Source organism: Strix uralensis, chromosome 1 (genome assembly GCF_047716275.1).
Source record: "Strix uralensis isolate ZFMK-TIS-50842 chromosome 1, bStrUra1, whole genome shotgun sequence".
NCBI classification, from domain to species: domain Eukaryota; kingdom Metazoa; phylum Chordata; class Aves; order Strigiformes; family Strigidae; genus Strix; species Strix uralensis.
The window spans coordinates 124710303-124725922 of NC_133972.1; the positions used below are offsets into that span (position 1 = coordinate 124710303).

At 43.1% G+C, this 15620-nt stretch overlaps 1 protein-coding gene across 2 annotated transcripts in view; it reads right to left on the reverse strand.

Annotated features, from left to right (window-relative positions):
• Positions 1-11270, reverse strand: part of KCTD1 (potassium channel tetramerization domain containing 1) — a 104430-nt gene extending 93160 nt beyond the window's left edge. Inside the window, exon 1 of one of the 2 annotated variants that reach the window (XM_074879975.1) lies at positions 11233-11270. Coding sequence is in view for 1 of the 2 variants with exons in the window: in XM_074879968.1 (XP_074736069.1) it covers positions 11115-11123 (9 nt within the window). In the remaining variant the exon portion in view is untranslated. Of the gene's footprint in view, positions 1-11114; positions 11138-11232 lie in introns of those variants that run through there. The other variant, XM_074879968.1, reaches the window with a different exon arrangement.
• Positions 11271-15620: the final 4350 nt, after the last annotated feature.

Consider the following 15620-nt stretch of genomic DNA (forward strand, 5'->3'; position numbering starts at 1 on the left):
TTTCAAATAAAGGTCCTGCCGAGGCACTTTGAAGGGAAATGGCAAATTAGGGCTGGTCAGACCCTTTGATGCTGCAGCATGCTTCAGTAAGTTCAAGGGCACTAGCAGGGTTTTCAAAAAAAGCTGGATGTGTTATCAGGCTGGTGCTCTCCAGGAAGGGAGAAGTCGCTTTGCTTTTTTTTTTACACCATGATCCTGTTTAACCATGTTTGCTAAAGAAGAAACTGAGAAAAATCCTGGTTTAAAACCAAGAGACATACATGCTTTGTTTTAGCATCTCCCTGCCATGGTAGGACAAACTGCTTTAATCAGTTTCGAAAACCATGCACAGCTCTGGAACCTAGAGGAAGAAAAGAGGCATTTAAAGGAAAATGCCAAGAGCATTGAGAAGGGGGGAAACGAGCGGATCAGGGAAGGAAAGAAGTGACATCTTGCCTTCTGCTTACACACTGGAGGCAGGAGTATGATCCATACAGGAGGTGAAAAGGGGGAAAAACGCAAGGCTCTGAATACAAACAAATGGTCTGCATGTAGAGGTCGTCCCTAAACACCACCAAATCACTGCACTGCAAAGCTGCAATCACATCCACACAGGTCCAATTTAGAGCGGGGGACTTGGAAGTGTTTCAAATCTGGATGTCTGATCCAGTCCCATCCCAGCTCTGCTCTGGGCAAGAACCTGCTCCCTTCCCTGTGAGCCGGTGTGGCAGCCACTTGGGAGCTGTGCACCCTTCAAGTCATGTCCCCGGTTTGGATGTCTCAGAGGCACAGCAGGCACAAGCGCCACCGCAGACAGTGGAGGTCACTTCAGAAAGAGCGTCATCAACCTCGGCACAATGGTATGGGGCCTATTTGGCCATCGTTAACTGAAGTCAATGGGAAAAGTGTCCTTCCTGATGTAAGTGCAAGACTAATACCTGCATGGGAGAGGAAGAAGCAATCTCCAGTTTTGTATCAGGTTTTCTGTGGCCTTGGCAGTAAGTCTGCATTATGTTCACTTGACTTCGACTTTAAAAGGAGATGTATAAAAGAAGAATAGCACCAACATATTTTTAGGGCACAGAAAATTAAAAAAAATATATATTTTTTGAAACTGACCCTTGGCAGCCTTTTTAAAAGAGCTTGAAACTATCTGAACTACACAAGAAAAAAAAAAAGGAAAGAAAAACATGCCCATGAGGGCTGAAAAATCACTTCAGTAATAGATGACTTTTAACTTTACATCAGAAAATGTTTGGCAGGCATAATTTTAAAGTGTTAGGGAAATGTGTGTGATAACTGCTTGGGTGAAAGAGCAAATGTAGTCCACAGTGAGATTTATCAAATGTTCACATAAGCAATCAGAATCTGGCAGAGCCAGCTGCCCGTGGAGAGGGGCAAAAAGGATCACAGCTCTCAACTTTGAAAATTTAATGAAGCCCATTGATTTCTCACAGGAAATTTTTCTCTGAGCATGTTCATGTGTCATGGGAATGCTAGTGAGCAGAAGGCTCTGACAAAATGCCAGCTATAAGGCATAAGGGAAACAAAATCCTCCAAGCCCCACCAAAGGCCAAACCACCCTTTTCCTCTTTTAAAGCTGCAAAGATTCTTGATGCACCAAATCCCTGAGCATCCTTATGTGTTATACTTAGTCACACAAACAGGCTTATTGACATGATTGGGGTTATCAGAAGAGTCTTGTAGGATTGACCCCTTTTCAAAGAGACCAGAAGAGCACCAAACTTCCCAGGGCTTGTGTGGGAATGTGCCCAGAGGCTTGAGCCAGCCAGCAAAAGGAGCAGGCAGTGCCCTCTGGGGTATTCATGACTATCTGCTTACAAAAAGAAAGAGGGACATCAAGGCAAAAAAGGAGGTACAGCACTGGGAGGATAACAAGCAGACAAAAAAATGCAGTTTAAACCAGAATTTACTTATCCTTAGTTTTATGCTACAAATATCTAAGCAGCTTGCTTTTGCTATTCTGCTGGAGTAGCATCCTATCAAAGAAGTGTATTCTTTTAGCACCTTTTGTGGCACAAGATGTTCTAAAAAAAGTAGGTTTTCTAGTTGAGACACCTCAAAGATCTCCTATCCCAGTGCTTGAGATATGACCGTTTGCAGCAAGCAATGACATTTGGGAATGTATTTGCTTGTGAGATCCCTTGGAGCATGGGGCCATGACAGCAGCGCACACCCAGCTGCTGTGTTGCATGATCCTGTGTGCCAGAAATGGTGAGGCACCAAATGACACATCAAGGAAGTGAGGTGCCCCAGACCTGAAGCAGGCTTTTGGAGAGTGATAGAGGTGCTAGAAATATGTAACAGCCAGGCCTAGCTGAAAACATCAGAGGAGGGAACCAGATGGGTGAATCTTATGTTCCTGACAGGTTGTGGATAATAAGTTTGTTTAGACTGGAGACAAGATAGCAATACCATAGTCTGGATCCCACATGTGGGAAGTATAAGTGGGAGTGAGGGGTACCCAGCGCCTCCCAGGAATGGGCCATGTCCTACATGTAACAGATTAGAATTTGATTCTGGTTTTCACTTTCAGCAGGACTGCACTGGCTTTCCAAGTCCCCAAGGATGCATGAAAGCCATGAGTCTGATTGGCCCAAATCATTTGTACCTCATACTTTCCATATGAAGTTCACCATAAAATAACAAAGAGAAATGACTTAATTGAATTTGTTTGGAACCCAGTATCAGAGGAGTGTAACAAATAGAAAACAGTCAAGCGTCATACAATCAAACAGTCAGAGAGAAGTTACAAATTTCAACACACATGCAGCTGCCTTGTGTAAAAACAATCGAAACTACTACAGTTAATATGGCTGCGCCTCTATAATAATTTCCATCCAGGCATGGAGAAACAACACGCTTTGCTTGAAATTTCCCCATACCGTTTCCTAGGACTAAAAGGGAAGCTGTGGATCTCAGCAGCTGAGTGATTAGCCCAAGGTCATAGGGCAGGAGATCTGGAAACAGAACTTTGGACTCTTGGTGATGTACTTTAACCACAAGACCATCCTTCAGTCTCCTTCACGCTGATGACTTTGGAACTAGCTTTAAAAGATCCAGTGAGACGCAGTGATGGGAGTGCTAGATAGCTACACTAGATAGCCAGAGGCAACAAAAATGATTAGAGACACGTGGGGGTATTTCTAAACAAAAAGATTAAGACCAGAACTATTTCATTTAGAAAGGAAAACAGTAAAAGATGATAGAATTGAGGTATATAAAATAATGAATGGTGTGAAGGAGAAATCAGATGCCCTTCATAAAACAAGAGGGCACCTAATGGAATTTAAAAAGGCATTAGCTTATAAATGGATAAGGATATCACGCTCCAGCTTATCTCTAAGCAACCCATGGAACTCTCAGTTGCAGGACAGTGATGTAAATAATTCAAGAAGATTAAGGAAAAAAGGGAAGATTGTATGTAGCCAATAATAAATACAAATTTTTGAGCTAAAGAAAATACTTCTTCAAAACTACAGAGTTCCCTTGAAAGAACCACCTCTTTCCCTGAGAAAGAGCTAACGGTTTTTATTCCTGAGTCTCACCTGCCTGAGTGTAGAAGGCTCACCAAAAACTGTTGCTGCTTTTTCATATGTCCCCAAAACAGGAACACTGCTGCCTACATGTTTTTCAGGAATCCTCTTCCTCAGAACAGCATGAACAACCTTAGAAATTCAGTTTTCTGCTAACAGCAAAAATCACGTCCTCATTTTTCTTCCAGGAATCCCAAACTGTCTTTGTACCACAGAGGCCACTGTAAGGAAAAGCTGGAGGATATGGAAGGTTGCACTGTCTCGTTCTCTTCCCCTCAGCTCACACCTGCAGCCACCTCCAAACTCCACTGCTTCTTTCCCTCCCTCTTTCTCCAGAGCCAAGCTGCAGACCCATGTAAGATCCTACATGAATCTCATCAGTTACCATCTCTTGGATGTCTAGGGTAAATCCATCAGTTTTTTGTTTGTCTACACAGAATGGAGCCCTAATTGTCCAACTTTCCCTATTGAGTCTCTTTGAATCCCTACATTGGTGCTGCATCTGCTGATTTTCACCAGTCTTCAAGGTCCTCCCTAACTTCTCTGCATCTGTGAGCTCCCTTTGATAATCAGTGTTAATTGTCCTCTGATGATCTAGTCTGCCCTTTTCTCATTTTCTCCTATAATGGTCTCTATGCCTTCACCTACGCTCACCAGCTGGTACAGCTGCCTTGACATCACCCATAAGGCCCCTCCAATACAGACGGTAATCCCATTTAAACCCTTTCCTGCCATACCACTTACAGCAAAACAGGCTGCTATGGATAAATGGTGTCAAATTTGCCTGTTACTAGCAAGCTAGGAAGGTCTGTTTACCTTGTGTGAGTGGTCCTTAGTGCATGGATTATCTCTCTTCAGTGTTTAGAAAAGTGTTTGATATAATGGGTACATAACAGGTTACAGAAATTATAATGATCCTCTGAATTATTCATCACTGGTCCCTGGTGCTGAATGGATGGACCATGAATTTCTCTTAGGACATCTGAACTAAACTTCTAGGTGAGTCTTGGCTGATTTAGAAAGCAGCACACTCTGGGGAGACAGGCATGGTATTTCAGTTATTGACCCCCATTTCATTCCTTCCCCTGCGTCTGGGGGACCACAGCACTCCTCCCTCCCTCCCCTGACGGCTGTGGGATCATGCTGATGGGCCTGCACTCACTAAGACGTGATATGCACAACCCCTCTTCTATCTAATGCCGCCGCCAGGTTCAGTTCACACAGGGAAATAAAGCTGTTTTTATTTCATAAGAGCACTTTGCCTTAACTTTGAGCCACTTTAGCAGCCCCTGGATACTTTGGTTTCCAACAGTTATTTATATGTTCTCAACGTCTGCCACTCCTCTCCTCTCTTCCTCCTGCTCCTCTGGCAACACTGATAGCAGCAACTATTATTAATTACTTGTTGAATACCTGCAGTGATCTGCTGCAGCAGAAGAGACGGTCCTTCCCCAACAGGATTTCTAAGCTGGGTATACAAGTAAACTAGCATGCAGAAAGTTTGCCAGCTGATTGGATGATGAAGAGGATGTTTTTAAATTAATGTTTGTAAGAGGGTGAGGAAAAGAGAAAAGGGCTTTTTGTTCATGTTTCTTTGTTAAATCTCTCCTCTCCTTTTTATAGAGTATGACGAAAATAAAGTGAATGTCACTAAATAAATCAGAGGAAAACTGTAAGCACTGAAGGCCTAACTTGGAAAAAATGAAGAACTATAGAAACAGCTTTACAGTTGGAACTGAGAAGAAAAGAAGGATCCTATCTAAAGAGCAAATCAGAAATTCTTCCCACTGACAAACACACAAAATTTTCACTAATCATAAAAAGATATTGACTGAGGATTTTTTTCTGTGAAAAATTCAAGTTATTTTTCTCATTTTTCTGTCAAATGGTCTTTTTCACATTTCTATCTAATGAAAATTCAAAATAAATAGTGATTTTCAGGAGTGAGATCTGGTTTCAGTTTTGTAAAAGAATCTCAAATTGCTTTTTGGCAGATTTTTAAAAATATATATTTTTTATTTTTTTTCTTTAAAAAAAACCCAAACCTCTTCTCTACTGACAGAAAAGTTGACGAAAAAACTTAAGTCAACCATAGCCTACTGGGACTGCAGGTAAGGTCACTGAGGTAAAGGGTTGGCAGTGCTTTTATTGTAAATATTCTCCAAGTAGCCCAGGTTTTAAAGACATGCCCAAAGCAGAGTATTATTGAGTTCAAGGTCTCAATCTCAATGCTGAATCTTCTAGATAATATATCGGAAAGTGTTCGTGGAAACTACTGCCTAAACAGGGCCAGTTTATATCCATGTTTATGGCCATTTAGCTTGAACAGTTACTTCTCTTCTTTCTGGGATTCACTACCTGTACGTATTTATAGGGAATAGTTGTGTAACTTTCCAGACTACACTTTGCTAACACGGGATATTCAAGCCTCTTCTAATATCCTTTTACAAGGCAGACACTTCATTCCCCGATCATCCTTCTAGCCGCCGTTTCATCTTAAATTCACCTTTCTCAAAGATGGATGCTCAGAGCTGCATGCTGTGCTCTAGATTAAATTTCACCTGTGCCTTACACAGAAGTATTTACATTTCCTCATGTCTGTTGGAAATGCCTTACCTGAGACAACCTCCCATCATTTCTGCCTGACCAAATCACAATGTGGCTTCACAGCTCTTCCCTGAGAACTAGAAGTTATAACAGGCAAGGTCTGGCAAAACCCGCTACAGCAGTAGACAACAGTTTTGCCTCCACACCAGCTGCCTGTTTGATAGAGGCAACCACAATCACAGAGTCAGGAGTGGGGTGCACGTGCCTGAGCCTGCATACGACCAGTTACAGTCCCACATGTTAGCTATACTGAAAATAATCCTGAATTATGCCAGTGAAAATAAAGGAAACCCCATAGATGCCTATACTGAACCTGAGGTTTGAGGCTGAACTGAGCCATAAATGCTGGCTGAGGGGGAACGACCTCAATTGTAAAGGTCTTGTTTGAGAATCAGAAGCAGAAAGAGCCATTAACCTGGGTGAGACAGAACTCCTTTCGCTATCATCTTGGGGCAACCCCACCATGCAGTGTTACTTTTTGGTTTTTTTAAAGGCTGTTCCTTATTCATGAGTGCATTGGGCAAGGAAAACCAGTTGAGTAAAAGCCACTAAATAATTTGTCAGGATGAGTTGTCCTTTGCCCTAGCAAGCACTTGTAAGGTTTGTATCCATTATCCGAAGACTTTGGCTACATATAAACCACCTGCAAAGCCACATTTGCGCTAACCTGCCAACCACATCAAACCAGTAACTTCCATTGCCAGTGGGGTAGCCAGCCAGATGTGAAGAGCTATCAGGAAAAGGTTATCGGGTGAGCCATTCATTTTATAAACATGGGCTTACAACAACTGAACATGCAACAGCATCACCTTTGGTTCAGTGGGATATGGGATGTTGTTTATTTGATTTCTGGATCAAAAGCATGATTAAAATACACATTAGAGAACCCAGGATTATTAAAACTACAACATACATCATCAATATGGAATGTGCTAATGGCTTTCACGTACATTAAGATGGTTTTTTGAAGGTGTTATCAGCTAGGAAGATAGTAGTTACTCCCTCCTCCCACCTATAGACATTCTCTAAATGTATATTCAACTTAATTTACCAGAGAATTAGTGAAAGAAGAAATACCTCTGCCTACACAAGTAGTAAAGGTGGACAAAATAAAAATGAGAATGTGAATTTTATATTTTTCTCGTTCACACTGAAAAAAATTAAAGTGATTTCTGTGGAAAGTAGGACAACAGAAATCTGTATTTTAACACAGAAAGGCAAATTAATTCTTTGTGAAACAACACAGAAGTCAATGGCAATATACCAGAGATGAATTTTACCCAGGCTGTAAAAAGAAAACATAAGTGCAACACAGACCAAGAGAAGAGATTCCATTTAAAGTAAGAATTATGTTTCTGTCAGAAAAAAACAACTAACTAAATTTGTTTCCTGGAAGGAGATCCAACTTGGCTCCGCTGCAGCAGTGTAAAAGGATCCAAAATAAGTAACAGCAGGCATCTCCGCTAAAATTTGCTTCTGATCGGCATTATTTTTCCTCTGGTACCAGAGAAGAGTTGAACACATATTGCAAGTGAGGCACAGTAGTTTACTGCACAGAACATGAGAAAGGGGGCTAAATCTCTGGCGTTTAAAACTCGGCTCAGTCAGGGAGGCAGCACGTGGTCTTTAACAAACCACACACACTCTGTGGGGCTAAATCCCACCTAAATGCTTTCTATTTCAGACACAGAAGCTCAAACGGGGGGGGAGGGGGGGGGGAATAGTCTTAATTAGACCCATGTTCTCTGTCTGCTTCCCCACCCATTAAGATATGGGGTCAGACCCTCACTGCAGGGGTGTTAGCAACACTGAGAGACTATCAGCTCCCTGAAGTATCAGCATCTTACTAAATCCAGCTGATGACTACTTACATGAAAGCAGGAACTTTACATTATGCTTCAGTGGTGGCAGTTTGTATATATCAGCACACATTAATAAATGAACAGTAAAGCACCATAACCACAATCTGTGCATCTGTGTCTGTTTTATGTTATCCTGAAAATGTTTCTAAAGTAGTTGGAATACAGAAAGCAGAAATTATAATTCCTTCCCAGCTGGGCTCATGTGAAATGCTGTCTGACTGTGACTGGCAGATTTGGTATTTTGTTAATTGTGAGAGACCCCACTTTGAATAATGTACTCACATTTGTTATGATCAGTGAATATTTCCTTTCACATCACATTTTCTCCATACATAAACTTATCATAATACAATAAAGACCCTATGGGAGCAAGTCTTCTACATGCAGCCTTTCCTCTATGCAGGGGAAAAGCTGTCTTTTTTGTATACAATGGTCATGCAATTTTTCATTTCTGCTTGAGTGCGATCCACAATGAATGGAAGTCTTCCTCATGCAAAATCATTTGTTCTCAGGTTGTTCTGGTTCTGACATAAAACTGAAGGCTTCATTCAGAGACATCTAGTAAGAAGCCTTCTCAGAAACCAGTAACAAAAGCTGCACTAGGCATGAGGAAATGGTTCATTAAAAAAAACAATACCAAAAACCAACTAGGGAACTACATTGATGTGACAGATTAAATTGTAATGGGGGGGGGGGGGGGGAGAGGGGGAGAAGAATCAAAAGCCAACATAGTCCTAAAGTTTCACGATAATTTGCTTTTAAAAATTAGATGTACCCCAAATGTTCCCCAAAAAATCTTGCATTTAATTCAGTCATGTTCAAATTGGAATTTAGATGAAGGCAGTGTTTCTAAGGGACAGAGCAACACCTAAGGTCTGAATCTGACTTAAATCCAGAAGAATTCCACTGAAATCAATGGTTACAGCAGTACAAATCAGCAAGAGATCTAAATCTATCCTAGCTGATTCCAGATCTATCTTTTATTTGCTATATGGCTTTAGGCAAGTCAGTGACCTTCTTTTTATTTCTCAGTTTCTCCATCTGTAAAATGGTGATAATACTGCTTCTCATACATGAAGACTGGGGGGACTAGTTAGTTCCCTAACACGGTCTGGATATGAAAATTTCTGGGGATCAATTATTTTCAGTGGCCTCCATCACCTTTATTGACTCTTTATAATCTTAGTACTTGGCTTTTTGCTTGCTTCAATATTTCTCTTGCAAAAACCATGAGCCTGGAATCCTTATCCAAGTTTTATGCTGTTTACTTCCATGTCAGGATTCACACAAGAAAAGCGAGTACGAAATTTGGAACTTGGCCCCAACAACAACAAACTGTGAGGATATTGCAAACAAAACTCATACATCACTGCATGAAATTAATCCCGTTTACATTCGTTTTTTAGAGCCCAGAGGAATGTGTCACTGACCCACCGATGCCCAGACAACAAGGGCACAAACAGAAACGTCGCAAATCCTTCTTCACCCTTACTTAAATAAAGTACGCTGCACTGCTATTTGCAGCAATAGTCAATGTTGTTCAAACAGTGAAAACAAACCACCAACAGAACAACCCAACCTGAAAACACCCTAACTAACGTCTGACAGCTCTGAGAGGGACCTCTAGCGTGTGCTACAACATTTCGTGTTGTGCTTCGGGCGTAATTAATACACCAAAATCACCGCAGTCATTTTGAATAGGCGAGGGGAAGTTTCCCCAAGCGCCTCCGACCTGCGGGCCGAGCATCCTTGCACGGCCGCTGCTGAACCCAACCGGCACCAATTAAACTCCCACTTTATTTTTTTTTTTTTCCCCCTCCTCCGGACTCGGCGTGCGCAGGGCACCAACTTCCTCGGATCCCCGCGGAGTTTCCCCGCTCCGCCCGGCCGCAGCCCGCGGTCCCGGCCGCCCCGGCGCTCGGGGGAAGATGAAGATGGAAAGTTGCGTTTCAGGCGCTGCCTTTCCACCGCACTTGTGACAGAGAACAAAAATAATCACTCCGGCCGCCAGCCCCGAAGCGCCCGGAGCCGTGTCCGTGCCCCCCCGCACACCGAGCGATGCTTGAGGGGCAGCGGGCGGCTCGGCCCCCCCGCCGGGAGGAGCCGGGGGTCTCTCGGCAGCCCCCACCGCTGAGCAGGGGGAAGCGTTTCCCCCATTTTTAATTCGCCCGAACAATCCGAGCACGCTCGGTGCCCGCAGGGCACGCTCAAATAAACTTGTATCTCGCTGATTGGAAACAGGCGGCGAACGGCTTTTTTTTTTTTTCTTTTTGGTTTTTGAAACGGCGGACACGGCTCCCGCTCTTCCGGGACAGCGTCGGACACCCGGGGACGGGGCAGCGCGGCCCGTCCCGGCCGGGGGGGGGCGGGGAGGGCAACCGCCGTCCCGCCGCCAACGGCCGCCGCGCCTCAGCCCCCGCGGGCGGGGGGGGCCCAGCGGGCAGACGGGCGGCGGGAAGGGGAGGGAGGAAAGGAGGGCGGGAGGCAGGGCGGCCGCTGCCCCGCGGCCCCGGCGCCTCGCCCCGCGGGCCGCGGAGACAGGGGGGAAGGGCTGCGGGGCCGCCCTTCCCTTCGCCGCCCCAGCAACAAAGGGCGCCGCGGGGGGCTCCGGAGGGGGTGCGCCGCGCGGGGACGGCGGGGGGGGGGAAGGTGCCTCCCGCTTCGCTCGCTCCCTCACACACACACACACACACACACACAGAGACACAATGGCGGCCCCCTCCTGCAGCCCGGCGGAGAACAATGCCATCCGCGCACCCCCCGCGCGAAAATCTACAAATTTAAATTCAATAAATTCCCCCCCGCACACACCACCCCCAAAGTCCCCCCCTTGGAGAGGTGGTGGGGAAAGGAGGAGCCCCCCCCGCCGCCCGCCCGCCCAGCGCGCAGCCCCCCTCCCTCTTTCCCTCCCTCCCTCCCTCCTTCCCCGCCTCCCCGCGGCGCTGCGCTGCGCGGGGGCGCGGGTTGCGCGGGGGAGCGCGGCGGGCGAGGCGGCCGCGCCGCGTCCCCGCGCGGGGTGCGAGCGCCCGGCACATGCGTGGAAGCGAGCGGCGCCCGAGTCCCTCCGCACCCTCCGCTGCAAACAACAACAATCCCGAGCAGCCCTTACCTGGAACATCGGAGCCGCAAAAGTGTCCCTCTTTTTTTTTTTTTTTTTTCCCCCCCTTCCTTTTTTTTTTTTTTTTTTTTCCTTTCTCCCCTTTCCCCCCCCCCCCCCCCCAACTCACACTTCCGATATTTCTCTCTCCCGGCAGCGGTCTGCTCTCCTCGCTACACCAGAGAGAAATGCAATAGCTTGGCTAAGGTAGACAGAGCAAAATACAGAGAATAGTTGCTCCAGGGCTTTGAAACCCCTCAAGGCAAGGATCAGGATACAATTAGCTCATGTCTCTACCTCCAGTCTGAATCAATCTCCGAAATAAAAGTTAAATTAAATTAACTGATCACACGGGCATAAAATTGATCTCCTTCGAAACGTGCATATAGATATATATATATATCGCGTGTATTTTTTTTTCGGATTTTTTTTGGTGGAAAAAACAGTCTCATTCCAGCCTCCAACTTGCTTTTTACTCTCCTCTTGCACAGAAAAGCTGATTTTAATCGTTGTGATTAGTTTTGATGTAACGTTTCCGCGGGCGATTTCTGCAAATGGATGGAGTGTTTCTTTGCCAGAAGAGGGAAAAGCAGCAGATGATGATAATTATAAGGATTGTTGGTTGTTTCTTTCTTTCTTTCTGTCTCTCTCTTTCTTTTTATTTGTATTTAGATCTGTCTCTTCACTTTCCCGAGTTGACCTGACATTGCCATTGCACTAAGGTCGCACAACTTGTTGATTAGGATCACCTCCCGTTTTGATCGAGGGATATGTGATAATTTGGCAGTGGAGCAACACATTTTCTGTTCCCTTGGCTATATAACTTCCCAAATGACGTGTATAAAAATAAGCACATGGAGTCTGCTTTGCCCCAGTCAAGTCTGAATCAATGCCTGGGGGTGATACACAAACTCATTTCAAATGTTCAACCATGCAGAATTGCAAAAAGATTGAAGGAGTTGCACTGCATTTTTTAATTTTATATTTTTTTAAAAAACAGCAAAATTAAAAGAAAACAAATTCATGTAAGCAAATCCAGGAATTCACCACTTAGGTTCATGTGACATTGCTCGCAGATTCTACTAACTTGCCTCTCCAATTATCCAATTGAAATGGAGCCTTGCTTTTTTCCCTTTTCTTCAGCCGGGAGTTTGCAGCTCCCTTCTCCTGAAGAAAACAAAACCGGGGACAACCAAATAATTTCTAAATCTTATTCTTGATCACTGTTCCCTTATTCTACCATTCTTCATCTCCCACTCCACTCTATATTGCTTTGTGCAAAGCCACTGCATATAGAAGCTGTATTAATTTTGTGTTGTTGTTGTTAGAGTGGGCTATTTTGTCGTAAACCCATGGGTCACCTCCCATTAGTGTCACATCCTCGCAGTATACTTTTGTGAAACGGTATATTTCTAAGCACTTCACAGTCCATTAATTCAGAGACTTTGCTGACATTTCTTATGAAAAGGACCAGGCTGTGAGGCCAAAACTGCCCAATAAAGCCCCTGAATGGAACCAGACATGTCCAGCTAATACCTACAATTAGCTTTTTATTATGTTTTTGGTATCTTAAAGTAATGCAAAATATAACAATCGCCTTTTTCTCCTAAGGCAGATACTACAGCCTAAGGAATGACTAATTCTCTTGCTGAAAAATACGTCCAACCCAATACACTCTTTTTCTCCTTTTTCTTCTCTTTAAATGATAAGCATAGTAATGTGGTAGGACTTCTCACATAGAAATCACACCCTTTGCGAATGGTTTGTCATTGCGATATAACTAGCACAAGTACCTTAGGTTAATTAACCAGGAATGGCTGACAGAAATAAAAAGGAAAACTTTAAATAACCGCACACTTACATGCCCCAAGAAACACTCAACATGGCTTTATCTTCAAATTTAATTTCTAATATTCTTCCAAAAACTAGTAGCACACAAGGAAAAACTCCCTTTAACCACTTACGCCTTCTCCAGCTGGGTTTGTGCAGAACAGGGTCATTGCAACCCTTACTAGTGTTATGCAGCTTTAGCATCAGAGTAATTTTTAAGTAATTAAAGCTCGTTTAATAACTTTAAGATTCTCATGGTTTGTCAATAAAAATGCAGTAAAGAAAATTTTCAGTTTTCTAGCCAGATGAAATGAACAGTTACAAGTTCAGTAGACCTGTGTCTTGACCTAACTTTCTTACAGTGTGTCACCACAAAAATTTTTATGACTCTTTGTATGTGACTTTTAAATGCTTCACTGCTTTTCCCTTTCTAATAAATAAATAAAGCAATGCCAGCAGCCTGGCACTTATTAGCGACCTGCATATACAGAAAAAAAAAAAATCAGTAAAGAACAAATTTTAATTTCAAGCTTGCAAGTGGCTATTATGGAGAAAGGTGAAGAAAAATAGCAATGAAGCATCCTTTAAAAATGTGAAAAATATCCTTGTGCTGTTATTTTACCTGCAGCAAAGAGTTTATGAAATGATGTCAACACTAGATAAGAAAAGGTGTATTTTCTTAAGAAGTAAGAAAATGTATTTATTACTTCAAGAAGGCTCATTTGGTAAAACTTTCATTTCCAAGTCAGAAAATCATGGGCTTAAGTCTCACATCACATTTGTGGGATAGGGCAAATACCCACTGGGGTAGCTGCAAGCCATGTGGGCTAGATAGTGTTGCCTCCATTTGTCCACTGTCATATCAGAATGGGACTGCAGCCTGGTCCTTCCCCCTACACGGTGGTCAAAAATATAAATGCACATGAATAAAATGGAGGTATTCTCAAAGAAGTTGATGTTAACTGCTACACTGAAGTACTATCTGCATCTCTTTTCACAGGCAAATTAAACATTTCCATAGTACTTTCCCAGGAGAAGAGAGGAAAGACCCTGGCTGTGCTTATTCTTCCCTCTCACAGCTTTCAGTATGTGCAGCTTTCTTACCTTAACTCTGGCTTGAATTTAGTACTGGTGTGGCCATACTCTGATCTATGGATGAATTTTTGTCACTGGGAGAGTTCACAAGAGATCAATATAACCCTCAAGGGCTGTCACATATGTCTAAATAAGTTAGCAAGGTTTACCTTTATTAACTGCTCAGAGATAATTTGCATACAAAGGAAAAGACATTAAACCAAATTCTGTTCTGTTTTACTTGGAGTTATCTTTTTTTAAACAGGTTTACATAAAACTACATTGTGTTTGTGGATTATGAATATTTTACTGATGCTGAATAGCAACCTTAATGAGCTCAAACTGAGCTCAATATTTGATTTCTAAATTTTTCCTCGAATCGTCACCTGTTCATAATTAGCCTCTGGAAAACTATAGTAGTTTTTCCATATCACTGTCGATGTTAACAGTTTGGAAAATTGCAGCTTTTGGAGAGGCAGGTTTTCCAACGGCTGCAGATCATATGTGTCCGCTTGCTAAAGGGCATTATTTCTGATTTAGCTGTAATCCTGCCTGGAAACAAGTACAGGGGCTCTTCTCAGGAAGGCCCTCATGTCATGACCTTCTTTTGAAAGTTCTCTCCTGAAGTCCATAGGCTTCTTGTGTGTTGCAGTCTTGTTTCAAAAATATTAGGAAGAGCAGCTCAGTATGGAAATAAAAGCTAGCAACAGTTGCCTGCATTAGAAATTTTGTCAGTGGCTGTTTTTTTCTTTTTAGAAAAATAGAAAGGATTTTACATTGCATTTGTAGGGGGAGATTTATGAACACAGGTTCTCCAGATTTGTTTTCCCCAAGGAATGTTAAAAATAATGTATTTTTCTTTATGACCAGTAACATTTTGATGCAGTATTTGAAGAAACAGATTTTGTCATTTAACTGTGAAATGGATTGAAAAGTGCAAACCATACCAAACAGTGAAGTAGCCTAAGCAATAGCATCCCTTCTGCATTTGTGAGAATAACAGGGAATCAAGCCACGGGTCTGCTACAGGAAGGTAGCTGAACTAATGCAGCAACAAGTACTTCTACCCTGTTTCTGTGTAGTCCTTAAGTACCACTTGCACTTATGCCACTTATGCCCTTTTGCTCTTAATTAAAATCAAGAAGCTGAATTTCCATATCCCACTACAATTCATGGTTGTGAGGTTGTCTCTATGTTAGGCAATGCCAATGCATACAGAAACAGAAGTAGTGATGGATTTCCATGTGGATCCCTTACTCCGCCCTCAGCTCTCCAGATATGACAGTTCTGCTTGTCAGTCACTGTAAGAGGAAGTGATGTCTCTCTCTGCATCACAGCACCAAAATCTCTTGAACTCCAAGCTCACTCAGTTGTCTGCTTCAGACAATAAGACCAGAGTCTGTGGGTAGCTGTTTCAAGGAGAAACAGCATCACTGGAGTGCGACATGAAGTTCATTTATGCAATTTTAGCATTGGTATGAAAACTGCCAGATTGAACTAGGTTCTTCTCCAGAAACATAAATTTTTAGTGTACCAAAATCTCTTGGGAGTTCCTGGGTCCCTTGTGAAGATACGGATAAACTTACAGAATGTATGGGTAGTAGAGCACAGAGT